We start from the raw sequence: 27669 nt of genomic DNA on the forward strand, positions 1-27669 counted from the left end.
CCAGCCTCCTGCTTCCGTGCTCCCGGCTCCCCTCTGACTCTGACCCTCGTGGTGCCCCTGGGCCCACCCGGGTCCCTCCCCGTCCCAAGATCCCTCACTGAATCACCTCTGCGGAGTCTCTGTCACCATGTAAGGAGACACGATCGCAGGGACACTGACGTCCCCAGGGGCCGTGATTCTTCCCATCACACGCAGCAGCCCTCCTTCACTCCAGGTCAGGAAGAAAGAGAGGTCCCCAACGTGTCTCCCCTGTAGCCCCACAGCCCCCACGAGAAGAGGATGAGGAATCTGCATGCCCAGGGGCCTCAGGAGAGGCAAGTGGCAAGTCCAAGGGGGCAGGTGGGGATCCCCCAGCGCCTTTGGCAGGACACCGTCCAGAGTCTCCAATGCTCAACCTTTCAGATTGCATCAAGTCGCACCAAGGGTCGAGACTCAGCAAACCACTATCCAGGACCCAGCACCACCCTCCAGACCCCGGCTTTCTACACGTTGTGCACACCAGACCCAACGGTCCCACACGGCCATCGGATAAAACACCTCCTCCGTCTGGCCTACGGCCAGCAGCAGAGGACACCAAGATGGACCAGGAGCTCCCTGCCAGGCGGTGGAGTGGGAAGGCTCCCCATCAGCCAGTCGGACACGGTGGTGAGGCAGGAGGGCCCCATACTTCACCAACAGCATCAGGGAAGCCTTCCTGCAGGAGGGGCCACTGGGTGAGTCTCAAAAGCAATAAAGTTGGCCCGGAATCCTTTACAAGGACATGCTAATGGTCACATCCTCCAGCTCCTTCATTCCAGAAGTAAGTTAACGAGCTGAGATGGGGAGTGGCTTCAGGGTCATGCGGCTGGTAAGGGGAGAGACCAGTCAGGAAGGATAGGACACACCACGCTATGACACTAACAGTCCCCAATCAGGCGCTGGACCTGACAGAGGTTCCTTTCTCACTCGGGCTCTGCGTCTGGAGTGGCAGCCACGGGAGGTGCACTGTGGTCACCCGGGGGGACTGGCTGGCATTGCCACCCGGCTGCCGTCACTGCAAGGCAGACGGTGAACTGGCTCCCAAACTCCCTCCCGACGGGCCCTGCCCCACGGCCACCCCGCCTCACTGGCCGAAGCAAAGCACACAGCATGCTTCACTTTGAGGCTGGTGGCATGCGTCCTGCCATGGCCTGGATGCCCCGAACACGGGAGAGAACCCCAGGAACCAGTCCCCTGCCCGCCACTGGGTCCCTTGCACGTGGGCAAGAACCCCAGGGACCTGGTCCCCTCCCCACCGCTGGGTCCCCTGCACGTGGGCAAGAACCCCAGGGACCCTGTCTTCTGCCTGCCACTGGGTCCCCTGCACACATTCACGCGGACGCACTTGGAAGGAGGCGCTCCTGCCTCCAGGAAAAGAGTGCATTTCAGGTTCCCCACAGGGGTAAGCGGGACTGCTGGATATAAAGGCCTGGGGACAGCCTCCCTGGGACACGAGTGTCCTATGGTCCCCCAGAGGAAACCAGCAGGTCACCTTCCAGCTCACTTACTATTGCAGACTGACACCAAACTGCTGGGTGGGCAGAGGGGGCCGCGGCGGCGGCATCTTGGCAGGAGGGGGCGACCTGCCCTCGTGCAGGTTCCGGAGCTTTTCATCATACCTGAGGACACAGCGGAAGCATGGCTCTCACCTTGCAGGGGCCGGACGCCCCAGGAACTTCTGCAGGACCCGTGCCTTGTCCTTCTGCGCCCAGGCGCCATACCGCCATCCCACGCGTGTGTGTGCACGTGCACACACACATGCACACACACTGTCTACCACTACTGTGGGTGTTCGCACCAAAGGCACAGGATAATCAAACCTCAGCAAATGCCCACTCTCTCCGCCCAACCCCGGGCCAACATTTCACCCACATGTCTACACAAAGGCTTCCCTCTGCTGGAAGCACCCTTCGCCGGCCTTTGGACCCAGCCACCGGTCCCTGGGAAACTCACTTCTTCCCCTGATATCCCCCTGCCCCTAGTCCCCTCCCTAGCTGTTGTCACCGACTCCTGGCCCCTGCCACCCCGGGGCAGGGTCACTCCCCACACCGCCCTGTGTGCCCAGCTTCTGGTGTGCGACTTGGTGCCCAGAGCAGCTCAACGTCTCCCCACCCCTGAAAGCCTCCCCACCTCCCTGCAGCTCGGAGAAGGCCCTGCTCCCTCCAAGGAGCCCCAGACAGGGAGATGCAAAGGGCCGGGGTTACAAGACCTGCCCCTGCGTGCTGTGGTGCCAGCCGACCGCACACCCTCCTCTGCTCCCGACCCCATGGGAGAGATCCCCGCTGCCATGTAAGCTCAAGTAGCAGACACACGAACAGGCTTTCAGCAAAAGCCACCGGCTGGGGCTGCCATCCAGAGCACCTGCGACGGGCCCGAGAACATTGCATTCTGTACACGGCGTTATGCACACGCCTGAGAAATGCCCCCGATTCTCTGCTCAAGGCAAATGCGGTAAACACCGAGACGGAGAATAGCAGTTACCACAGCGGCCTGTATTTTTAAATCAGCTCCCCCCGGGGGCGGGGGAAGGGCCCGGCATCCGCCCGCACAGCCCGCACAGCCCGCGGCAGCTCGGCTCCCTGAGTCAGCAGTTAGCATCCCTGCTGACGCCGCGCGTTTCGGGGCCGGATCTGCTGGGCACGTGTTTGGAGGCGCAGCCTTCCACGCTACGGCGGGGGGGACCGAGGCCCGTGGGATCCCCAGGGTGTTTCCACGCCTCTCGGAACGGGTCCGACTCACCGCAGAACCTCCAGGGGGACGATCAGATGGTCGTACTTGAGGTGTTCGCGGAGCTCGCTCAAGCCGTTGAGATAGACGACTTTTTTCCCAAACTTATGACTGAAAAATCAGAAGCAGGAGAAGAAGGACGATGAGCCCAGGAGGCCAGGCCGGGGGCGGGGAGAGCAACGCGGGTGCGTCTTGCGCCGAGAGAGGGTAAGTGCTGACTCCAGTGGAAACGGGGACACGACAGAAGCCGCCGCGTGTCTGATCTGCCACTTTCCTGAGAACCAGAGACGCCGACAGTGCAGCGTCTCATCTGCATGAAAATAAAGACCTGCCTCCAGCTCGACTCTGCCAGGAGTCTGCACACTCGGGCGAGGGCAGGGAGGGGCTGGGAGAGCCTGCGGTTTGGGGCGCCTTCCTGCTTGGGCACCCCCTCTCTGCGAGGGTCCCGGGGCGGGGCAGGGAGCACACAAGGCGCTGTCTGCCCTCTCTCCGGGACAGTGTCACTTGGGAGGCCAGCTGGGGGTGAGCACCACTGTGGGGACAAGCCCCAGCCGCGTCTGCTTCCCCGCCTCTCAGGGCCTCAGCCTCCCCCTCGGGAACGGGTTCTCCCTCTGAGCGGGACTGTCTGGGAAGACGTCTGCCGTGTACACCCAGTACATACCACCTGGGACCACTGTTACCAACGAACCTGCTCCCCAAGCTTCGGAGCAAGGACAGGAACAGGATCCGGCGGGAGAGGGGCCCCACACCCTGCCCCACACCTGCCCCTGGTAAAGGAACGCTGCCCGCCTAGCTCCTGGTCAAGGCTCCACTGGACGGTCGCCGGCACCCACGGAGCCGGACGGACTTTGCAGGTGTGACATGGGGAGGTGGGACACATGCATACGCTGTGATGCTGTCGCCACCATCACGGCAATGAGCCGGTCCATCGTCTACAAAGTGTTCCTTGCGTCCCCTGGCTTTGTGTGTGTGGCTAGAACGCTCAACACAATATGTGTCCTCTGGACAGATTGTCGAGGGCATGACACTGAGTCGTCAATCACAACCCCACGCTCCTGGCCGGGCAGACGTCGAGAACCTCTTCCCTTGCGGCACAAGCCAGCTGTTCCACCACAAGCCCACGGGAGGCCACGGGAGGCCACGGGAGGCCACGGGAGGCCCAGCCGTGTGCACCGGCTCCCCCTAGTGGGTGAGCAGGAATTGGGCCACGTGCCCCAACCCCCAGCCACCTGCTCTTGGGGGCAGAGGGGGTCCAGGCCACTCCGCATGCACGGCTGGGCTGTGGGGGGACAGAGAGGTCAGCTTCTGAGGTGCAGGGAGTCCTCTGGGGCCAGCCCCTGCCCACACAGGAACACCCTCCAACATTCGCCATGTTTCCGCTGCCTGACCCCCTCCAGTGGCCAGGCATTTGCTGGTCACCAGGCCCTGGAGGTCTGGAGGGCAGATATAAGCAGAACCCTGTTTCTTGCCACTGATACCCCGGAAAAGCCTCAGGGCAAGCTCCGGGCCCCATCCCCCGAGGGTCAGAATCAGGAGGGGCCCGTGGACATTCTGTTGGTTCTTGGGCGCTGGAGGGCCTCTGTGCTGATCCGCTTCACTTCCAAATGAGGACTCGAGGGCTCAGAGAAGTCACGCGGCTGCCTGATGCCACACAGCCAACAGGTGGCAGAACCCAGTCCTGACCTCAGCGCCTCCAGCCCTGATTCCCGAGGTTCTCTCCTGGCCCCACTGTATGGCCACGCCTGAGGCAGGGTAAGTGGCAGAACCACACGGGGTTGAGCTGGAAACCCCGCCGAGCCGGGACTTAACCTCTCTGAGTAGCAACCTCCTCTCCTTTGGTAGAGGGAGAAGACATGGGATCGTTTCCGGTGCTATGCACATTAGGTGTATGAGAAGTTGTGATAAATGAATCACGAAAAGATATGAAAATTTTTTTTAGGGGGCGCCTGGGTGGCTCAGTGGGTTAAGCCTCTGCCTTCAGCTCAGGTCATGATCCCAGGGTCCTGGGATCGAGCCCCACATCAGGCTCTCTGCTCAGTGGGGAGCCTGCTTTCTCCTCTCTCTCTGTCTGCCTCTCTGCCTACTTGTGATCTCTGTCTGTCAAATAAATAAATAAATGTTTTTAAAAAAAAATTTTTTTTTCTTAAAGCAACGTCAGCAGCCAGCACTGAGATCAGCTAGCGCCCCGCAGGCCGGCTTCTGAGCACTGGCAGGACCTGGTCAACAAACTCCCGCAAGGACAGAAGAACTGCGTGGCACCGCCAGCCGCTCGGGAGACTAAGGCAGAGAGAGGCTGTACCTCCCGCCCAGAACACTGGGTGACCGGAGGCGGGGCTGCGACAAGCCCGAGCTCCCAAACCACTCCAGCGTCCGGGCGGCCGAGTGGCAGAGTGGGAGGGATGAGTATTTCCCCAAGAACTCAGGTTTCTAGAATCCTGAGAGCTTTGCTAAGCCGAACGACACAGCCAATGAGCAGAAGAACATCTGAACTATCTTCTCGGGCGGTTGCGTCACCAGCACAGGCTTCTCACTATGTCAAGTGCAGCACCCGTGGGCTGGTCCTGGTTAAGCAAGGGGACAGATGGACAGATTCCCACCTTCCCAGCAGGCGTGGGGCTGTGGCAGCGGGAGGGGCCGGCCGTGGGAAAACAGGCGGGGAATTCTCCAACTACGAGGAGAACTCCGGCCACGGAGGTCTCTCCTGCGGTAAACGGGAGCAGACTCAAGTCCCCGATTCCAGAAATTCTCCAAGTGCAGCCTGCAGACCCGGGAGCCACATCCGACCCCTCCCCGACGCCCCGCAGGGCCCCATGGGCCACGCTCTCTGGAAGGAGTGCTGGTCTGAGTTTTGTGAGTCCTTGTAGTGCCCACCCAACCTGAGCTGGCCTTGGGGACCCCCAACACAGGTGCAGAAAGCAGGTGCTCAGGTCAGGGTGGGGTTCAAAACACCAGGTGCAAAGGTCACCAGTGGAGAGTCTGTGTTCCTATTCATGACCGTCAGCCCGTGACCCGGCACAGCCACGGGTGGACAGCGTAGCCCAGACACGTGGATGCCCCAGAGAGGAGACCTCCACGAGGCCGCCTAGGGAGAGCCGCCCCCCGCCTGCCGCCGCCCCGAACCTGCGGGACGCAGCCTCCCGCCCCCGTGAGGTTCTCACCGAGAACGCCGCGTACCTGATGAGCGGTTTGAAGATGGTCCACAGGACCTTGATGAAGTTGGTGGGGTGCACGACGTACAGCGCCTTCAAGTTCTTCTTGTACCTGAGGAGGGAAGCGTGAAGGGACTGCAGAGCGACACGCCCAACACCCGAAGCTGAGTAACCGCAAAGCCTAACCGGGAGCCTCAGAACCTGGGCTCTGTCCACGCAGCCGGTTCAAGCACACTGAGCCCCAAGTCGAAGGAGAGAATCAGGACCACGTGTTCGCCTCCACCGCCCGGCATGCACGGCACACCTTACAGTCTGCAGGAGCAGCGTCCCTACTTCTGGGCACTCGCCCACACTGGGAGGCGGGGGGCTCGCTGAGCTGTTCATGACACCGCAGGGTACGGGGCACCCACTTAAAAAGAGGGAGCTACTTAGCTCACTTGCTCCCCTCATTCCAGAATAATTCAGTCCAAGGCCATGAGGCTGGGCCCAGGAGGTCGGCACCAGCCAGGGTGGAGGCAGCGGGGGCGGGCAGGGTGGTCGTGGCCCCGCCTGGCATTGTGTGAGGGGAGGGGTGTGGGGTCCGCCTGGGGAACTCTGGCCAGCTCTCACCCCCTCACAAGAGCCAATGGATGGTCAGAATTTCAGGCATCTGGGGACCCAGTTGTGAAAAACAAATTAAATAGCATAAACACATAATAAATAAATCATATTAAGCACTGAGGTAATAAATGTTCAAAACTCATCACTTTGTTATTTTACTGTGTTGACTCCTTCCCGTGTCCGTGACGCTATTTGTCTGCTGCATCTGAGTAAGTCTAATAAGTCCACACTGAGTGCCACCCCAACTCTGTGTCCAGTGGCGACACGCTGGGACCCTGAAGCTGGCCATGGTGGCTTGAGATCGGCCCACGTCCCCCAAGAGCTAGTCATCACATGTGCACCAGGCTGCCGCCAGGCCAGCCCCAGGGGTCGGGGGGAGGGGCAGAGGACAAGGGAGGTGACTGGAGGCCCGGTGTGTGAGCAGGGCTTCCTCACGGGGACACACTGGGACGGGAAGGGGGTGCACAGTGGTGGGGTGGCCTGAGAAGGTAACACGACCAGCAAGTGAGCTAAGTCAGATGCTGGGCGACGGACGGGTAAGCAAGTCAGTAAGGGAGGCACGGGCAGGTCCTCGCTGGCAGAGGGGACGGGACAGATGCGGAGAGAAAGCCAGAGGAGCCCTGATGGGCAGGAACGGCTGTAGGCACCAGGGTGAGCACACGGTCCCCCGCAGAAACGGAGACGTGCGAACAACACCCCAACTGTCCATGCACAGGGCCTGGGAGCCAGTGCCCCCGAAAGCAACGAGCACAGTCCTTCCAGCCCCGGCCCCTGGACTGTCTGCACTGAGCGGAACCAGGGCCCCTAGAGAAACGGCAGACCCCGGGGTGGGCTGAGAGCCCGGTGACGTGTGCCTGGAGCCCTGCTGGTGCTCGATTCCGGAAGGGCAGGGCTCGCTCGGCGCGACGGGACGGGACGCCTCTGAGGGTCACAGGAAGGGCACCCACGTGGCCGCATTTGAATCTGATTAAACACAGTCATGGACTAGAACCCACTGAACGAAACAGGAACTAGCAAGTCCATACGGATGTAAGCAAGCCGGAAGTGTACGCTCTTCCTTAGGGTAAACTGCCAGGACTTCCAAGCCCCGTTCGGCACCCCCAGCCCCCTCAGAGCTCTCACCGGGCCGAGAACGAGCGATGGAGGCTAAGACCAGGACGTGACACTTCAATAAGGAGCAAAGTATCTCCCAAGGAAATACTAACTAATTACAAAGAGAAAGGCTCTCGGTGCAGGGAGGGGGCTGCAGCGACTTGCGGGTGGTCCAGGGTCCCAGAGCACTGCCGCCGAGTCACTCCTGACGTGGAGGTGGCTTCCCGGAAGGGGGTCCGGCACGTTGTGTGGACTGGTTCCCTAAAAGGAACGGCCCAGCAGAACACTCCGGAGAACGAGGAGTCAACAGCCAAGAGGAAAAGAACGCAGGACACCCACCAGGGTGCAGCGAGAGCAGGCAGAAAACCCTCGTGGTATAAATCTCACGGAACTGCATCTGGAGCTCCACTTGCATACCTCCGGTGACGGGGAACTCACTATCCCAGCAGACACTCCACTGCTGGTTTTGATGCCTAGAGTAACTGTCCTTTTCTATCTCACTGAGCCAAGGTCTATAATCCTACCTATATCCAGGGCCACCTCCTGGTCCACCTATGGGAGAAGTAGGAGACACGTGTGCCTCCTTCCATTCGATAATTGATCTGTATCGGCTCAACAGAGGGGTACCTATCATGTCCTCCTGTCAGTCTGAGCTTCTGAAAAAGGCCACTTTGAACACGTCATTCACTTCTCCTCAAGCACTTTCCATGGCTCCCCATTGCCTCCTAAACCAAGTCTGGCGTCTTCAGCACACGCCCTGCCCTTGGCCACTTCCCTCCACTCCCTCCGTTCCCCAGCTGAATCCCCCAGGCCGGCCTTCCCACCACGAAGCCTCAGCACCCCTCATTCTTCCTCAGGTCAGCCACCTAGCAACACCCTGCCCATCCCTCCAGGGGCCGCTCAGAGGTCACCTCCTCCAGCTGGCCTCTCTGACTGCCCCAGCCTGAACACCAGCACTCACTCCCAGCCCCACCTGGCTCCTCCACCACTGACTGAGAACCTGCCCCATGCAGACCTTTTCCCACAGGCAGGGGACAAAGAGATGGGTTGGGGGGGCTGTAGCCGGGCGCGGGGTCACAAACACGCCACTCTGCAGCTGCCCTGTCTGGTCAGGGACAGCGAGGCTGCAGGGAAGGGGCTGTTGATTGTCCAGGGACAATCCAGGAGAGCTTCATGGGGGAGGGGCCACTGCTGAGGCCCAGCTGCCTCCAGATCCCCTGCAGGGCCTGGCACACAGTGTCAGGTAAATGACGGCAAAGTACGCAATAATCCTTTCCCTAAGACACAGCACAGAAAGGCAAGAAACTCCACCAAAGAGTCACAGATGATGACAGCAGGATCCAAAGGACAGGTGGCAGGCTCTGGGAGGTCAGGCACTGCTGGCCAGCATCCCACCCACTCGAAGCATCAGAGGTACGACGGGCCTTTGAGAAGGAACACCCAGAGGATTCCAGGATACCCACACGAAGGCCCGAGAGTGCAGCCCATTAGCCAAACACACTCCGAAATCGATTGTTACGCAACATGTCGTTCAAGAAAAAATCCCCCGGTTCCATTCTGTTCCCAAGTGGTGCGGAGCATTGGGTGGGACAGGGAGACAGGGTCTCAGGTGGGTCCCAGCCCTGCCACACACCAGGTGAGGGGTACAGGGAGAGACACCTGCCCTCTGGGACCTGTGTGTCCTCACCTGCCCAGCACGCCGCCCACCTCTCCAAGAGACACCAGAAGGCCCTGTGCACGCTGTAAAGTGCGGAGAAAGCACAAAGGGCATCTGGAAGACAGCCACGCGGTTGTGTTTCTTTGCCACATTTCTAAGGGGTCGGCCATCTAGAGAACACGGGCCACATCCGGCAGGCCCCCGACTTTTGCACAGGCTGCAAGCTGAGAACGGATTTCCATAGTTAATTGTTGGGGAAAAAATGAGAAGAGTAACGGTTCATGGTATGTGAAAATGACATGAAATTCACAATCTGGTGTCCATCAGTCAAGTTTTCCTAGAACCCGGTTCCACGTCTGTGTGCATGTATTATCTGGGGCTGTCCTCATGCTGCACGGCAGAACCGAGCGGTTTCAACGGAAATCTGAGGGTCCGATGGGGCACGTGGGTGGCTCAGTCATTAAGCCTCTGCCTTTGGCTCAGGTCGTGATCCCAGAGTCCTGGGATCAACCCCCATATTGGGCTCCCTGCTCTGCAGGAAGCCCACTTCCCCCTCTCCCACTCCCCCTGCCTGTGTTCCCTCTTTCGCTGTCTCTCTCTGTCAAATAAATACACAAAATCTTCAAAAAATTTTTAAAAATTAAAAAAAGGAAAAAAAAATAGGAACTCTGAGGGCCGGCGAAGCCAAAATGTTGACTCTCTGGCCGGCCCTGCCCTTGATGAGGAAGCAGGTTAGAGGCCCTGCCGAGGGGAGGTGACCCCACCCACCCCCAGCTCCTTCAGCCTAGCTCCCCACCTCCTGTGGCACAGCCCGGACCGCTCCTAGTCCCCTGGCCCCCCTCCCACAGTGGGACCCTGAAACCGGTCCCCCGCCCCCACCCCCACCCCCGAGGGCTCGGGCGCACACACCTCCTGTCAAACTCCTTGCAGGCACTCTGCAGCCAGCCCGGCGACGGCTTACTCCGGCTGTTGAGGCCGTAATGGAAGTAGACGACGGTGTAGTCACTCCCCACGTACTGGTCCAGCGTGTACTTCAAGTACCTGGGCATCAAGCACAAGACCCGGTTTCAAAAACCACCTCTCACTGTCACTGAAAGTAAGGACTCTCTCCCCAGAACAGAAGCCATGGTCACCCATTGGGTGCCAGCACCCAGCACCCCAGGTCACGGGGGCACCCATCCAGGGCCCCCGGGAACCCACCTACAAGGGGCCCCACCCCCTTTTGTTAGAGGTGGCTCAGAGAGGTTGAGCCCTGAGGGTCACGGTCACACAGCTAGCAAGGGGACGTGACAGGCCCAAAGATGGCCCAGAAGAGACATCCACGGCAAATGTCTGAGCCCATGAACGTGACCTGACTCGGAAAAGGGTCTTTGTAGCTGTGACTAAGGTAAGGCTCTTTGGAGGGAGAGTTTCTCCTAGATGATCTGGGCGGGCACTCAACATGCCCCACATGTCCCGAGAGGACAGATAAAAGGGGAAATCACAGAAGGCAGCTGTGTCTGAGAAGAGAGAGGCAGAGCGGAGAGGGACGGAGCCCCCCGCCCAGGAGGGGAAGGTCTGCTGCCAGCCGGCCGACGCGAGGGGCAAGGTTCCTCTCCTGGAGGGGAGGAACGGCCCTGCCAACACCTTGGTTTCGGCCTTCCGGCTGAGAGAATAAATTTGTTTCACTCACTCCATACGCAGGGATGAGTTTAGCAGCCCCGGGGGTAAGAGAGGCCGCGCCGGGATTTGAACCAGGATGGAACCCGGCCTTTCTGATGTGTCTCTAGGAGCCGGCAATTCCCGCCTTCCAGATTAGCTCCGACCGTTTCTTCTCGTCACCCTAGAGGAGAATCCTGACTCTGCTTGTTCTGTCTCGTGGCCACACGCCACAGTACGAGTCCCCAAAACTCTGCGATCGCTCCCACCCCCAAGCCTCAACCAGCCACCTGCAGGAGGACCTCTCCGATGTCCCTCGTCTCCGATGCATAAACGTGAGGCAAAGCTGGCCTGACGTGTCCAAGGTTTGGGCTTATCTGCTGGGGAGGCAGCCCCAGTGCCCACTCTCCAGGACACTTGCTCAAACACTGCTTGGACTAAGCCCCTGGGGCAGCCTTCACTAAGGCCGTCCTTCCGTCCCCCTCACAGGCAGAAGCCGGGCTGAGGTCTCTAAGTCCACAGAGCACCCGCACCGCCCGGAACCCCTCATTTCTGCAGATGGTCGCCCTTGCGTTTCTCGACTCTCGGGAGAGGAGACCAGGGGAACGTCTACGTCGGCTCACCCGTCCACGCGGGACACATGGGCACTTCCGTGCAAGCAGGCACCCTTCTCCAGCCCAGCGCGCTGCCCGGTCCTTCCCGCGAGTGCGCCGAGCTCTCTCCCTGTCGGGGTACATCTGCTGTGCGGCGTGCTTGGCGCAGGAAGTCATTAACTAAATTACTGGTTGAGCTTTAAAGACACGGACTTATTTCTTCACTCGCTGCAAAAATAGGAGCGCACATCTGGCCACAAGAAAGCTACTGCTTGGACAGGGAGAGGGAGGGTGGTGTGCGTGGTGGCAATGTTTTCCATGGAGATGTGGAAGAGACAGCCTGGGCGCTTTTCCTAGCAAGACCAAGAAGCCCACGGGGCACCTTGGAGTAAATCAGAAAAAGGCGCTCCTTCCTCTGCATAGATACCCTCCAGCGCTGGGTGAGAGGAGTGGCAGCTGGATGGCAGCCCATCGTGGTGCCTCCCTCGTGCAGTGAACAACCTACACAACTGTCCACAGAGGCTGTGCTGGCCACTTCCTTCTGGTAGTGAAGGTCTCTGAGGCGGCACAAGAGAAAACACCATGTACCCATTGCTATCAGAGGTAGGTGTTTTTGTTTTTTGTTCTTTTGAATTGAGATGAAATTTATAACATAGCATTAACCATTTTAAAACGCACAATTCAGTGACACTGAGTACACGCATGATGTTGTGCAACCACCGCTGCCATCCAGCTCCCGAAGGTTGTCGTGGCCCAAAAGCAAGCCCACAGCCGTGAATGAGTTAATTACCCTGCCTCCTGTAACCTCCTGCTCTCTGTCTGTCCGGGGTTCTTCTGTCTTTACAAGGGAACAAATCCTAAACACCTCCCAGGCCAGCAGTGGGCCTTCAGCGACAGCTGACCTGCAGGTCATGGGTTTGTGAAGCCACAGAAGGAATAATCTGCAAGGGACCGTGTTAACCTTGGAGGACCCCAGACGGGAGCTCTCCCTGACCCGGGACCCCCTCTCTGCGTGCCCCCCATGTGTGAGCATGCTGGAGGGGGCCAGTGTGCCACGATGTGGGCGCTCCTTGTGGACTCCATGGCAGATCTTGCCCCACAGCAGCAGCAGCGCTGGCTTGAGACTCCTGAGCCCCTGGGGCCAGCAGGGTTGCTGCGGTCACACTATATCTCCCACTGCTGTCAGAAGACCCTTTTGCAGACCAGATCGGAGGTTCCGGTCAAGGGGATTCTCACAAAACCACTACCCACAGACTCTCAACTGCTTCTGGGACCCGCTCACACTTTCCCTAGAGCTGGGGGCTCCAGGGCACGGCCCCTCAGCACTGCACGCTGGGTGGAGAAGTGGGCCGGTTGGAGCGGTCAGAACTGGGAATGCGAGCAACACTGGGGCTGCCATCAGGACGCGCCGACCCTCCCAGCACCTCTCATGAGGCTCTCGGGCTCCCGCCAGGAAGCAGGCGTCGGAGGCAGCACGGCCAGCCCATGGAGTGCACAGACGCCAGCGGCAACGGACAGGACGGAGGCAGGTGACAGCGGCCAAGGCCACACGCAGCTACGTGGATGGCCTTCCTTCTGAGGAGGTGAGAAGCAGACACAGAGGGCGGGGGTGCGTGTGGGAGGGAGGTCTGAAAGGGCCCCTGGGGCTGGGCTCGGAGCTTCAGACTGTGGACCTAAAGCCACCCTGGGCTGAGAAAAGCCTTAAGTCCCGCAGGTGGCTTTGGTGACCTGGAAAAAGATACAACATCCACCTGGGGACCTGCGAGTCGACCTACAAATTGATGAGCCTTTAACCCTGAACATCCACTCATGCTGACGGTGAGGGAGAGGAGTGTGTGTGTGCATGGGTGTGTGTGTGTGTGCACGGGGGTGGGGGATGGTGTGTGTGTGTACACGGGTGCGGGTGGTGTGTGTGGGGGGGGATGGGGGTGGTGTGTGTGCACAGGGATGGGGGATGGTGTGTGTGCGCGCACAGGGGTGGGAGGTGGTGTGTGTGTGTGTGTACACAGGGTACGGGTGGTATGTGTGCATGCGTGTGCACACAAGGGGACCACACACACACAGAAGGGCATGCGTGCACACAGGCACCCATGGGACTTACTCCAGCAGACGCCTATGGTTGAGCTCGTGGGAGGGGGGCATCCGGCAACAGCTGAAGGTGATGACTCGTCTTCCGAAGCGGTCGTCCCTGCAGGAGCAGACACAGGCATGAGCCCCACCGGCACCCAGGGCCGCCTTCTCCTGGGGCAGCCCCAGGCGTTGACCGGGAAACTGAAGCCTCCCGAGCAGCCCCACCTGACCTAAGAGGCCCAGGCGGCCGGCAGTGAGCAAAGACAGCACCTGGATGAGAGTCTGCTACACGACGCCCTGCGTGCATCCGTCAGACCCAGGTGTGCCGCCAGCCCACATACAGGGGCACTCGCTCCCCTTTACAAATGGCAGTGGGGCCTGGTGGGATGAGTCACCTGTGCACAATGGCTCGGCGGACAGAGGGCACCTGGGCTGGAACCTAGATGCACCTGGCCTCACCCCTGGGGTCCGGCCACCCTGCCCGCTGCCTCCTCCCCATAGAATTCAAGCGTCCCCGACACCCCCAGGACTCCAGGCCCTGGAGAAGGCTGGGGTGGCCTGGGGGACAGTCTCCCCTGGACTGTGAACAGGAGTCCTGGTGCTTGGTGCTGCCACTGGCGTGGCCCAGGGGACCCTGTGACTCTGCTGACACAGTGGTCCTCACCACACATGGGACAGCGCGAGGGGGGGTGCTCCCCAAGGGCCGGTGCCCGTCTGATCATCTGTGTCCCCAGCACGCAGGCCCACTGCCCACGCCTGGCCTCAAATTATGTCCAATCACCCGTCACTGATCAGCTGAGAGATGGATTCTAGAACCTGAAGAAAGCATGTACCCTTCTAGAAATTACACCACTTTAAACTCGCTTTCATCACAAAGAAGTATTTACAGCCATTTTCAGGGATTTGCTTAAAATGAGAAAAGATGAGAGCAGTGCTTTCCCAGCCCCTCCAGCTCTGACAGGAGCTAGTTGGGACTGCACACACACTCGCTCGCACATATGTCCGCATGTGCACACCCACGTGCACACTCGTGGCTTGCCCTACCTGCACACCCGGGACAGCTGCTTATTATTGGGGACACGTCTGGATCTTCCCAGGAGCCCGGAAGCTACTCTGATGCTTAGAATTCGAGAGCTGTTCCGGTTTCCAGACACGGCACCTTCTCATTCCCGGGGCTCCTCACGGATGCTGCTCATGCTTCCCACGTGTCTAGAGAGCCCCTGCGTGGAAGGACTGCACCGGAAACCTCACCGAATGGGGGCTTCGGGCACAAATCCCTCAGCGGGCATGCCCGGGAGGGGCGTGTGTCCCAGACACTGCTCCTAGCGTCTCAGAGGCCAGGGTCCCGTGGCCAAGCTGTGTCTGTGCTCGCCTGGGGGGCACAAGGAAAAAGGACAGCATTGCCTCTCAAGCTGGGGATCTTGCGTGTGAAGACCGAAGCCACGGGAATTAATTGCCCCTGGGTAATTTCAGCGGACTGGCTGAAAGAGAAAGTGAGCGTCCATGATGAAAGGCCAAGAACCCCGAGTGGCGTTATCATTGCCAACCAGGCCAAGTGCAAACTCTTGGGGTGACAAAATAACGTGGCAAATGGAAGACAAGGTCAACAAGCGTCCACGGAAGGCCCACTGTGCACTCAGCTGTGGGGAGAGAGACCAGACACGGGCCTCGCCCGGCCCCACCATCCTGGGCAAAGGACTGTGATGTAGGTCTCTGCCTGCCCCTACAAGCCCCTGAGAAGCCTGTGGGCTCTGGCAGCCACAGGCTACGTCTCCAGCACCTTCCACCTGGTTGGGCTTGGGCCACACCTCCTGGGTGAAGGGCTCCATTCTCCACAGAGGGTCCTCGCTTCAGACAGCAGCTGCTGGTCGGGGGTCCCCAGGGCACCCCGCTTCGGACCAGCTGGCTACAAATCCAGAGGCTCCACGACTCCCTCCTGTCAGTAATTCACCAGCTCACTTCCATTTTACCATAAAGGACACCAGTCAAGACCAGCCAGGAGCGGAGACGCAGGGGGTGGGGTGGGAGGGTCCTGGGTATGGAGACCCACGCCGCCTCCCCCTGCAGTCAGGCAGATCGACGGGTCACCACCACCACCCGGGCATGCGGCTCCGGAGTCCTTACTGGTTTCACCACAGGGGTGCGGCGGACAGAGCTGTGACTCAGTCCATACGCGGTTGATCGGTGATCAGTGCGGATCAGACGCCTGGCAGCGGACTGAAGGCAGTCTCCAGCCACTGGAGGTCACAAAGCTCGGGCCCTCTGATCCCGGTTGGTCCTTCAGCAGCCCCGTCCTGAGCTGTCTTGGCAGCTCACACGACCCGGGGGTCCGCTGTGAGCCTCCTCTCTGGCATAAACAGCTGCTCCTGCCACTTGGGAAATTTCCAGGACTCAGAGGCTACTTCCCAAGAATCAGAGACAAAGACCAGACACGCCATTTACCCCACCGTGTCGCATGACCCTGCGCCCCTGCCACGCCGACCGTGCCAGAGCAGGGCGGGACAGGGCTGTTGGGGGGGCCACCACACCCAGCAGGCCACAGACGCAGAGGCCAAGCTCCAGAAAGGGACGATGAAGCAGGAACTGGGGCTGCAGGCAAGGCCTTGCTGAGGGCAGAGTGGACGTCAGCTCGCGGGCCACCCTCATGGGCCGAGAACAGCATGGGTCTGACACAGACGCGCCACCGCGGGCTGCAGGCTGTCTTGGGAAATGATGGTGGAAGGAGAGGTCAAGGCCACAGGGACGAGGAGAGTGAGGGTCTGACTTTATCCTGCTGACACTGCGGAGCCGGTGAGGAGGGAAGTAAGGGACACCATCTGACGGGTCGCTCTGAAGGCCCATCGGCTGCTGGTGGAGGGGGACCTGGAGCGGGGCGTCCCAAGCAGAGACCACATGTGGGAGGGAGTAAGGAGGTGGGAGCCAGTGACCTCCATGACTGGAGAGGGGCCCCCAGAGCTGGCCTGGGCTGCCGGGCCATTTGTGGGGGACACAGGAGGCAGAGCCAGTCCGTGAATACAAGGGGTGCACGGGGTGCAGCCTTGGGCGAGGGCTGAGCCCGTCCAGAATGGAGGGTCCCCAGTGCAGAGGGATGATGGCCTGGAGTGGATGCGGGGCCAGAAGGAGGAGCAGCTGCCCAGGCCAGCGGATCCCAAGGAAGAGGGAGCTTCCACCACCAAAGCTACACAGCCAAGACCCACTCAGTGTCCTGGGGGGCCACGGTCAGGCACTGTCGGGGCTAGAAAGAGGCAGCAAGCAGAACGTCCACAGCCCACAACTGTGCAAGACAGTCAGGAGCACAGAATTCAGTGCAGGCACGGCAAAGCCTCAGAGAGGAAAAGGGACAGATGTGGGGAGCACATGCCCTGCCACAAGGGCCCAGCAAGGCCACCCCGGGACCCAGTGTTCAGGAATGCCAACCTCCTGGGCAAGGCCAGGACACAGCAGGTCTCCATCAGACACCAGCGCCCTGCCCCCCTCAGACCACAGGCCCTGCTTCCCTCCCTACTCCGCTTTGCCGATTTGCCGATGGCGGGTTGGGGGGCTCGTGGCCTGTCCAAGCCCCCAGACCCATGGCTGCTGACAGATGCTGTGCTGGCCGGGCGAGGGGATACACCACCTCGGCTCTGGTCAGCGGGCCCAGAGGGTCGAGGGTGTGCAGAGACAAGGCAGGCCGGGGTCAGAGGGACGAATTCCCCCTGAAGAGTGTGGACTCCGTTCAGCCAGTGATGGGGCGTGAGGGGCACTGACCAGCCATAAGCCCCATCCAGCCACCATCTGCAAACGAGGGAGAGGCACGTCCCCGGACAGAGCCCAGCGCGGGCGAGCCACAGGCAGGGACGTGGAGGGGTCCTGGGAGCCCAGCGCCCATGACTAGCCCAGTCCCTTCTCATGCCGCTCGTATAAAGTGCTGACTTGTTCACTCCTTCACGGCATAAACACTTATTGTGCACCTACTGTTTGCACAGTTCATCAATTCGCATGGTGTTGGGCCACCAGTGAAGGGTTTTCACTCCCCTCAAAACCAAAATGGCAACCTCACTTAGTGTAATCTTTCCGCATCCCCCGATTTCTAAATGTCCCCTAAGCTAACATCCCAGCATTATGCAGATGGACAGACTTGTAAAGCTTACGGCGAGTGTGGCAGCAGGCAGACTGGACTTGTGGAAAAGGAGAGAGGGAGGACAGCCCGGGCCCTGGGACCCTTGTCCCCTGGGACCCTTGTCCCCTCACAGTGGGGCAGTCCCAAGCCAGCCTCTCTGCCGCCCTGCAGGGCAGGCCCAGGCTGCCCTGGGAAGGGCAACGTGGCTGGGAAGGGGTGCCCAGAGGGCTGTGTCAGTTGAGCATCCGACTCTTGGTTTTGGCTCAGGGCGTGATCTCAGGGTCATGAGATCGAGTCCCGCATCAGGTTCCATGCTCAACGCAGAGATTGCTTCAGATTCTGTCTCCGTCTGCCCCTCCCCCACATCCCCACTCTCTCTCTCAAATAAGTAAATAAATCTTTTAAAAAAATAACACTGGCTGGGAAGCACTGAGACAGTAACTTCAATAAAATCTTGGCATGGCAGTGGCACACAGTAAGTGCTCAATAAATGTGACCCGTTTCCACGGGCCAGATGGGGGGTGTCTCCAGGTGTGCTGTTCCATTTACAGAAGAGGAAGCTGAGGCCCGTCGGGGCGGGGTTCCCAGCTGCACGGTGGCACCTCCAGCCGGGTTGGCACAGCGCCCTCCACCCCCCACCCCAAGCGCCCACGACGCCAGCGGGGAGGCCCCCCGGGCGGCCCTGAGGGATCCCTGGGACAGCCTGGCCTCCCGCTTATTAAGCAGTCAATGTGACACCTGCATCAATGACATCAGTCAATGCGAGTAAATACTACTCCACCGCTTTCCGATGACACAGGCCGGCGTATCAAAAACGGGCTTCAAAATGATATAATGTGGAAGGAAATGAAAACTATCAATAAAATGCAAATTCTGCGAGGCACCCATTTAATTCATGACCCTATTCCTCCCCACACCGGGCGCTGCACAGCATCGCTCACTGTCTCCGAGACGGAGAAGCCCAGTTTATGAATAAAGAAACGGCTCCCAGAGCCATGGCCCGGAACGCGCTCCCGACGATCCGTCATCGGCTCTGGGAGAAGGACGATTAAAATGCATAATAAAGGCAGCAGCAATCCAACCCGGAGTGACCTGGGCGTTTGTTGCTTTGGGGTTTTGTCCGAAGGCTGCTTCTTTTTTTGCAAAAACGAAAGGAGACCTGAAGACCCATTTTGGCTGTGACCGGCGGGGAGGCCTGGCTGAGGTGTAAACTGTGGAGGTGAAGAGCCAGGACTGGGGCGGCCACCTGTCCCCCTCTGCTCTTCTCTGCCCCTGTCCGCCTCGGCCTCTCTGCTCCTTGGGACCCTTCCTGTCCGCCCCGCTCTCCACCCTCGGCACCTCCCTCCGGGCTCACAGCCCCGGCCCCAGACGGAGCTCCGGACGGTGACCACTTCTTGAAACGCTGAAATCAACTTTCTCTGCAAAACACAACCTTAAAGGGTTACAATTCTACAAAGCTTCTCTTTGGCCAAGTGCACGCCCCCTCATCTGTCCCTCATCAGGGACAGATCATTCAATATGAGTTTGTGTAACACTCCAATTTCTAGCCGCAGTTCTGGGTGTCCAGCTCTGGGGCGAGTGACACCCGGAGAGGAAACCAGGGGGGCCCCCCTTGGTGGGGAGTGAGGTCTGCTCATGCCCAAAGTGGACCCCTTGGCAGGTGTCACAGGGTGCCCCACGTCGCTTCCCTGTGGAGCAGGGGGAAGGGTTCCAGGTCATGAGCTGTCCCCGAGGCGGGCCAGCTACACAGAAGCGTGCACCGGGGCTAGGGACGAGGGGACAGAGCCGGACGCCCGGCTGAGGCTGGGAGGAGGGAGCAGGGGACTGACCCTCAGTGAGGGAATGCCAGGGGCTCTCGCCAGACGCTCCAATAGAAAAGTCGGTGGTGGCTTCAGGATGTTGATTTCTGCTAGAAATGATTTCTCTCTGCTTAGCCGCAGGTTCATGAAGGTCGGAGCGTCTGGATTTCCCTTGCTCTAGCTCTTTGCCCGTGAAGTCTACCTCAGCCACGCTGAGAGCTGCCCCATCCAGCTTTGCTCCGGCCGCCTCTGCCTGACTCCGGAGGACCTCCGGCTGGGCTGGCCTCTTTTAAGGGTCACAGGAGGCCATCAGGTGTTCTCTAAAGACAGTTAAATGTCTCAAGAAGCTCGCACGGAAATGAGAACTCCTGTCTAAAACAAGAGAACTCTCCAGAACCCGAGGACGGCTGTCATCCTGGCAAAGAACCCCGCAGCCTGAGGAGGGGCTCAAGTGTGCCACCTGGCTGACCTCAGAGCATCCCTGGGAGAACCTGCCCGCAGCCCAAGGCAGCCCACGGACCCTGAACGGTCCTGAAGTCCCATGACAAACCATGGGCCGCCGACAGCCTCGCCCGGGGAGGAGCCCCGTCCCTTCCCCCAGGATCCCTAGCCAGCAGGCAGAGATGAGGCACACAAGAGGAAGGACCCCAGCTTATTTCCCAGGGCCCCCATCTCTTGATTCAACTCTCCTTCCGCACCCCTGGGAACCTCAGCCCGCTCTGCTGGGGCCCCGTCCCAGTCATGTGTTAGCGGGTCCTCCCGCCTGATGTTGAAAAGCTCCACAGCGTGAACTCAGACACCACTGTTCTTGCTCCGATTGGGGGCACCCCCAGCTGCCACCGGCACCCCCCCACCGCGGCAGGAAGGGTCACCCTAAACCACAAGCCCCACAGTGCCAGCCCTCTGCCTCACGCTCCCCAGAGCCCGGGGACCAAGTGCAGACTCCCGAGCACGCCTGCCGGGCACTGAGAACGTGGCCGTGCAGAGGACAAAGAGGACCAAAGGACAGACAGTGGGAAACTGTCTATCCGCGACGCGTTCAGCCGTGAAGACTGGGACCGGCTGAGGGAAAAGCACGGAGACGACAGACCCACCAACACCAGTAAGGACAGAGCTGGCCCAGCCGGCCCGACAACATGAACGTCACACACGGCTGTCGTAGTAAGTGCACCGCCGGACGTAAAGGAGCGCCCCTTGAAACAACACAAAGGTCAACGCACCCGAAGACAGGACAGCCCGACGTGTACGTGCCCCCCAAAACAGTGTCGAGACACACGGAACAAACGTAGACAGAATCAAAGGCGGCAACAGACCAATCCCAAGCACGGGCCTTCTAGCCCCCCCAGTCAACAGCTGAGAGGCGCAGGCGCGGAAGTGACCGGAGGAGGCGGAAATCTGGACAGCACCATGCATCACCCGAACCCGGCAGAACCACATGGAACATTCCGCCCAACACACATGCCTCTTGAGTGTTCGAGGGACATCCGCCGAGCCCGCTCACGTGCAAGGTCACCGCCTCTCAGACTTCCAGGTCTTGGAAACCATCGATAGTCTTAAAAACTACTGGCGTCCTCAAGGAGTTGTTTTTTGTTTTTTTAAGATTTATTTGTTTTAGAGAGAAACTGAGCACGTGTGAACTGGGGGAGGGGCAGAGGGAGAAGGAGAGAGAATCCCCAGCAGACTCCAGGCTCAGTGCGCAGCTTGAGACGGGGTTTGATCTCACGACCCTGAGATCATGGCCTGAGCCAAAACCACGGGTCGGAGGCTCGACTGACAGAGCCACCCAGGCGCCCAGGTCCTCAAAGAGTCTTAAAATTTCTTAGAAGTGGGTTATTTCTATAGAAATTGCCCATACTAGAAACCTAAAAGAGAAAATTTTGAAGTATTTACTCATTTATTTAAAAATAACCCATCGCCGGGGGTGCCTGGGGGGCTCGTCGGTTGAGCCTCTGACTTGTGGTTCCGACTCAGGTTCTGATCCCAGGGCCGGGATTTGGGTCCCATGTCAGGCTCCATGCCCAGAGCAGAGTCTACTTGTCCCTCTCCCTCTGTTCCTTCCCCGCTCACACGCATGCTCCCTCTCTTAAATAAAATTTTAAAATCTTTAAAAATAACCCATTGCACAGTACCATAAATAATTTTTTATTCTTATGAAAAATAACTATTTCCTGCCTTCCTTTTGTGGGCACCTGATCTGTACTCCTACATGGGGTCCAGCAACCATACCTGCTCCCCAAACCTTAAAGATTCTCTAAAATCAACACCTGGGGCTAGAAACGGCTGGCCACCTGTCTAGTCCCCACCCTCTCCTTGGTCGTCTGCATGGACTGTGCACCAAAACACTTAGTGTCTGTGTCTGGGGGCCTCCAACTATCGGGAACTGTCCTCTGCTTCATCATCACCTTGACACCATTCCAACTCCTCAGGGACAGGGACTAATGTTTACGGAGGTCGGTACAGGGGCCAAAAAGAGGTGAGATGTCAGGGTCACTGCCTATGACGGCTAACACCACGGGCCACCTCGGCTGGGCTCAGGGAGCCCCAGAGGGTCGTACGACATCAGTTCTCGCTGTGCCTGCGAAGGGTGTTTCCGGAGTGGAGCGGCATTTGAACCAAAGGAAGATCACCCTCCCCGAGGTGGGAGGGCGGCTCCAATCTGTTAAGGGCCTGGACAGAACAAAAGGGCAAAGGGGGAATTTGCTCTCTGCTTGAGTGGGATATCCACTCTCTCCAGCCCTCGGACACCGGTGGACACCAGCGCCCGTGGTCCTCCAGCACCAGGGCAAGGACGTACACCACCGGCCTCTCCGGGCTCCCCGGCTTGCCGACGGCAGATCCTGGGACTTCCCAGCCTCCACCATCACAGGAGAGCCAATCCCGACAAGAAACCTCTTCTCGCATGGACCTCGATACATCCTCCTGGTCCTGTCCCTCTGGAGGACCCCGATGTCAGCTGCTTTTTCCAAACACAGGTATTCCTGTGGCTTTCATTCTGGGGCCGCAGCCAGCCGGAGGGAAGCAGCCCGGCAAGCCCACCCCGTGCCACCAGGCCCACAGAGATGCTGATGTTGTCAGTGTTCCCGGGACCACCCTGCTGCGACCCACCTGCCACCTGCAGGATGCCGTGCCTGGCCACGTCGTAGAAGGGGTGATTCATGCTTAGCGCAGGGTCCTGGGCAGCCGCGGGCACTGCCGATGGCCTCCTCACTATGCTCAGAGCGGCTGCTTCCTCTTCATTTCTCTGCAGCTCTATGGTAGACAACAAGGATAAGAGGGGCTCAGCTGTCTTCTTGAGGAAGGGGGCAATGAGATGGGTTCCTGAGGTCTCTTTATAGGTCACCATGCCTCAGTGTGCACCCACTATGCACCCATTTCTATTGTGCTCTCACTATGTGCCCGCCTCTCCCGTGCACCCACTATGTGCCCACCTCTCCTGTGCACCCACTATGTGCCCGCTCAGCGTGCAGAACCATGGAGGCATAAAATGAGACCTCAGGGCTGAGTACAGCCCTCCACACTGACAGGGGGGAGACTGAGGCTCAGAAACAGGGAATGAGGGCCCAAGGTCAGACTGGTCCTGGACAGTGGAGTGTGGACTTGAATTCGATTGCCCAGCTCCAAATTCCAACCAACCCAAGCCCTCCTTGAAGATGTGGACACAGGCAGCTCGCAGGAAACCACATTTGGGTTGGAGGGCAAAATGGGCCACTGTGCTATGAAGGAGGAAAAAGGACCATCTTCCAGTTTCATTTCAGGGGGGTGGGGGGAGGTTCCTTCATGCAAAACAAATCAAGGCAGAGATGCTTTCAGCTGGAAAGAGATAGGGACCTTCGACTTTTAGGCCGGAGTAGACTCTGGTCCCCAGATGCGCCAGATGGAGGAGTGTCCCTCCAAGAGTCCTGTCCGCCTGGGGCCTCACGATGGGACCTTATTTGGAAATAGTGTCTTTAGAGATGAAATTCACTAAGACGTGGTCATACTGGACTAGGGTGGGTTTTAAATCTGACAACTGGGGTCCTGACGAGAAGAGAAGAGACACAGACGCGGGGAAGGCGGCCACGTGAAGCATCCTGATAAGCGGGGACAGTGCTAAGCTGAGTTCTGGAAAACAGGGCGCCCCAAAGAACCAGGAACAGGTGTTCTAACAAAGACAAGTGCACGCCACAATCATGGCAGCCAAGACGTGGCCCCGGCCGGCCACATGTCCATCCAGGGAGGAGCAGACAGACAAAATGTGGGTTACCCGTGTGCTGGGTATTTTCTAGACATAAGAGGAACACAGTACTAGGGGCGCCTGGGTGGCTCAGTGGGTTAAGCCTCTGCCTTCAGCTCAGGTCATGATCCCAGGGTCCTGGGACCAAGCCCCACATCGTGCTCTTTGCTCAGCAGGGAGCCTGCTTCCCCCTCTCTCTCTGCCTGTCTCTCTGCCTACCTGTGATCTGTCTGTCAAATAAAATAAATAAAATCTTCAAAAAAAGAAAAAAAAAAGAGGAACACAGTACTGATAGTGTGACAACCCAGACGGACCTAGAAACCAGGAAATACCGCACCACGGTAAAGAGGAGACCATATGATGTAGGATTCTGTTAACTAGAATGCCCAGGACGGGTAACCCCATGGCGTCAGAACGCAGACTGACGGTTACCAGGGCCGAGGGAGGGAGTGACTGTTAACGGGGTTTGGGGTTTCCTTTTGGGGTGATGGAAATGTTCTAACGTTGTGGGGACACCGCACATTTTGAAGGTAGTAAATACTTTAAGATGATTTAAGCTAATTTTATGGTACGTTAATTGCACCTCAGTTAAAAAAAAGAAAAAGAAAAAACTGCCTTAGCATGTGGGGCACAGCCATGGAAACGGGAGGAGGCAGAACGCTGGACCACCCAAGGAAGGGAGGGGATGGAGGGAACAAGCATGTCCCCTGCGGCCATCCCTAACCGTGCCACTGACGTCGGGCTCCCTCTCCTGCCACCGGGGGCCCAAGTGAGAAGTGCTTCAGTGTTGCTGCGTGGCTTAAGCAGCCAGGGGAGCAAACCAGAGGCACAATGATGGGTCCTCGGGCATGGATCACACAGCAGGTGCAAAACCAGCCAAGGCGTCGTGCATCTGGGTGGGACACGCTGACGCAGGACACAGAACTGGAATCTGTTTATTTCAGGGCAACAGGACGTCAGCAGGTTCTTAGGATCTACTCCGGTTTTTTCAGACCTGGAGGAGGGAAGTGGACTCAAACAGCCCGGGCCCGAGTGCATTAACAGGAAGAGCCTCGCAGGTAAACACATACACGGACAATCCGAACCAAAACGCCAGGGGGCGATTCCGGGGAGAGGCTCTCCTCCCAGCTTGGCCCCTGTCACTGGGTGCCCTGGGGCATGTTTCCCAGTTACCTTGAGCCTCAGTTTGCTTGTCTGTAAGATGGGGATGCAGAAGCTGGCACCTTAGTGGGTAGCCTGAAGCAGTGACCGACGCTATTATCCCACCTGAGCCCCCACATATGTATATTATCTATTAAAAGCCAATGTACACCCATGATCACCTTGCAGGACGAGGCCTGAAGGAGAGCATCCGGTACCTATTTCGGCCAGCTCCTCCAAGTCCAGCTGGGACATGCTCTGCTGCTGGGCAGGGCGGCCCAGGCACACCGTCCTGACGCCACCTCTCGGGGATTCCAGCATGGGCTCCTTCCAACACCCTGAGGGAGAAGCACAGAGAACCCGCGGACATGGAACACACAGGACCCGCGAGGGCTCAAGGAATGAAGGAAACGCCCTTCATGTGCCTGGCTTGCTTCTTCCTCCTTAACATAAAAAAAACACCTACTTCTGATCCCCCCAAGACCCCAAATCAAGACAACATTTCCACCTCTGTTCACCTGCCCAGCCCACTCTCCACATGGGGGAGGTCCGGGGAGCCAGAGCCCCAAAGGTGTAGGCCCGTGTATGGGACTGCCTCTTGTTCGGACCCTGGTGCCCCCGGCTGGAGCTCCGTCTCACCAAGCCGCCCTATGTTGCAGGAGGGCAGGGCAGGGGGCAGGGGGGCGGCGCACACTTGAGTGGGAATGGCACCCTCAGGGCCTAAGTCCTCAAGGCCACCATCACGCCTGCACAGAGACACACACTTACTCCTGCACCCATTTTATGGACGGGGAAACTGAGGCCAGCAAAGATTAACTAGAACTGCTCGTGGCTGCAGAGCTATGAGTCACCAAACGTGGTTATTCTGTGCCTGGGATAATGCGTCAGTACCTGCGCAAATCTTTACAGAACTCCCTCTTAGGCCCCAGATAATGCAGTATTTGCACCCCCATGCTACCACGTGGGTGATTCTTCAAAACGTGACGCTGGGCGAAAGAAGCCAGTCACAAAAGACAAGATTCCATTCATACGAAACGTCTGGTACTGGCAAGGTCATAGACAGACAGCGGATCGGTGACTGCCAGGGGCTGGGAGAGGGAGGGAACAGGGATGGGGACAGCCAAGAAGCCAGGAAGCACTGGTCCCTTCTGAGGTAAAGGAAATGTCCTCAAAGTGATGGGGGTGACAGGTGCACATTCTCTGAGATGACACTAAACACGGGGGACTAGGCAGGCTTTGTGAAGGCTAACTGTTTATGTAACCTGAATCCTATCATAATAAAGGTGTTTTTAAAAGACTGAAAACGCACAGTGAGAGCAGCACGTAGTCTGGCCCGCCTTTTACTAGCAAAGGGAAATGCACAATGTTGCAAGAATGCCGTTTTCCAAGAGATCCCGGGTAAGGGTTGGTAAATCCATGTAATTTCCCACGCTTAATTAGCCTTTTTTCATTTTCACAAAAGCCTGTGTGGCTCTTAGTACAAGACACAGTGACCTGAACTAAAACAACGTGTGGTTGACCATGTAAGAAGGATATTTCAGGACTATAAAAAGATCTAAAACCTTGCTGCCTTCCTCTTCTTCAAAACTCTCTGTTGGCAAAGTGCTGTTTTCATCTCCGTTTTACAGATGAGAGAACTGAGCCACGGGTCAGGGAGGCCCCTGCTCACAGGCAGAGCCCGGGAAGGGGAGGCGTGGAGGACATCACGACGCTGACCCACGACATCCACCAGAGGTACGCGGGAACAGGGAGTCAGGGAAGGCCCAGGGCAGGGACGGCACGCCCCCTTTCCGGGGGTCACCGAGAAACTGCTCATCGCGGCCATACCCACTCCCTTTGTGGGGAGAAGCCAGAGTCTGTGCTTATCCATGACGGCTGACAATGTTTAAACATTAGAATCTAACTTGAAAAGAGAAATACACAGGGGTGGGCACCCAGGACCCCGCAAATCCAGCCTGGACCCATGTACAGAACACGTACATCTGTGCGTGGAGAGACAGGGAATGGGGCGAGGACGTTCCGGGCGGCACTCCTGTAAACACCCCACACGGGAAATGACCCAAGGAGCCACGGCCAGTGGAAGAGGGCTGTCACCATGACAGTCCCACGGGGGCGCACTCTGCAGCCGTGTGAACAGGCCATCCTCAGTTGGTGTCCTGACACGGTGGGGAGGGGGCCCCACAATCACGCCCAGCAACCGGCCCGATGCAGAGGGTGATACAGCGCACAGTTCCACGCTTTACAAGTTTGAAGTAGGCGAAGTGACCCTATGGCAACGGGGGTCAGGAAGGTGCCTGCCTCGACAGGCGCGGGGGCTGGCCACATGCTGTTTCTGGGTGCTGTTGTGTGTCCGGGGGGTCAGATGCATCAGGCACTCAGGGAGGGCTGCCCCGCAGATGGAAAGGCTGTAGGCAGCTCCCCAGAGGAAGGTCAGGGGAGAGGCGGCCGGGGCTGGCGTGGCTGACACCCAGGCCTCAGCAGGAGGGCGGGGAGGTCACAGAGGCCTCGAACATTCACTTGACAACCACGTCTTGGGCAGGGCACCAGGGCCCCGGACACAGAGGGGAACAGATGGGTGCCTTTGGAAGTGCTCGGGCTGAGAGAGGGACCCGACCAGGAAAAGGTTAGCAGAAGGAACGGAGCTGACCTCACCAGCAACAGGCAGTAGCTGAGAGAGGGCAAGGCGCCTGCGGAGGTCCCACATGGGCCGGGGAGGTGCCCCCCAAACATCAGGGACCTTAGGGGCACAGCATATAGCATCCCCAGCCCGTGCGGTCTGCACAGTCTGTGCAATGGACGCCGCCGCAGACACACGCTACGGCCAGAGTCCAGGCCTACAACACGGGAAGGGACTCCTTAGCTGCACAGAGTGAA

At 58.8% G+C, this 27669-nt stretch overlaps 1 protein-coding gene across 1 annotated transcript in view; it reads right to left on the reverse strand.

The window, feature by feature from the left end:
* ARHGAP8 (Rho GTPase activating protein 8) overlaps nucleotides 1-27669 on the reverse strand; it is a 55017-nt gene that overhangs the window by 15750 nt on the left and 11598 nt on the right. The window contains 7 exon segments of the mRNA XM_032882797.1: nucleotides 1527-1637; nucleotides 2758-2856; nucleotides 5920-6006; nucleotides 10153-10284; nucleotides 13576-13662; nucleotides 22544-22691; nucleotides 25014-25133. Of these exon segments, the coding sequence (XP_032738688.1) occupies nucleotides 1527-1637; nucleotides 2758-2856; nucleotides 5920-6006; nucleotides 10153-10284; nucleotides 13576-13662; nucleotides 22544-22691; nucleotides 25014-25116 (767 nt within the window). The 5' untranslated portion in view covers nucleotides 25117-25133.

This window comes from Lontra canadensis, unplaced genomic scaffold (genome assembly GCF_010015895.1).
Source record: "Lontra canadensis isolate GAN:19392208 unplaced genomic scaffold, GSC_riverotter_1.0 scaffold84, whole genome shotgun sequence".
NCBI classification, from domain to species: Eukaryota; Metazoa; Chordata; class Mammalia; order Carnivora; family Mustelidae; genus Lontra; species Lontra canadensis.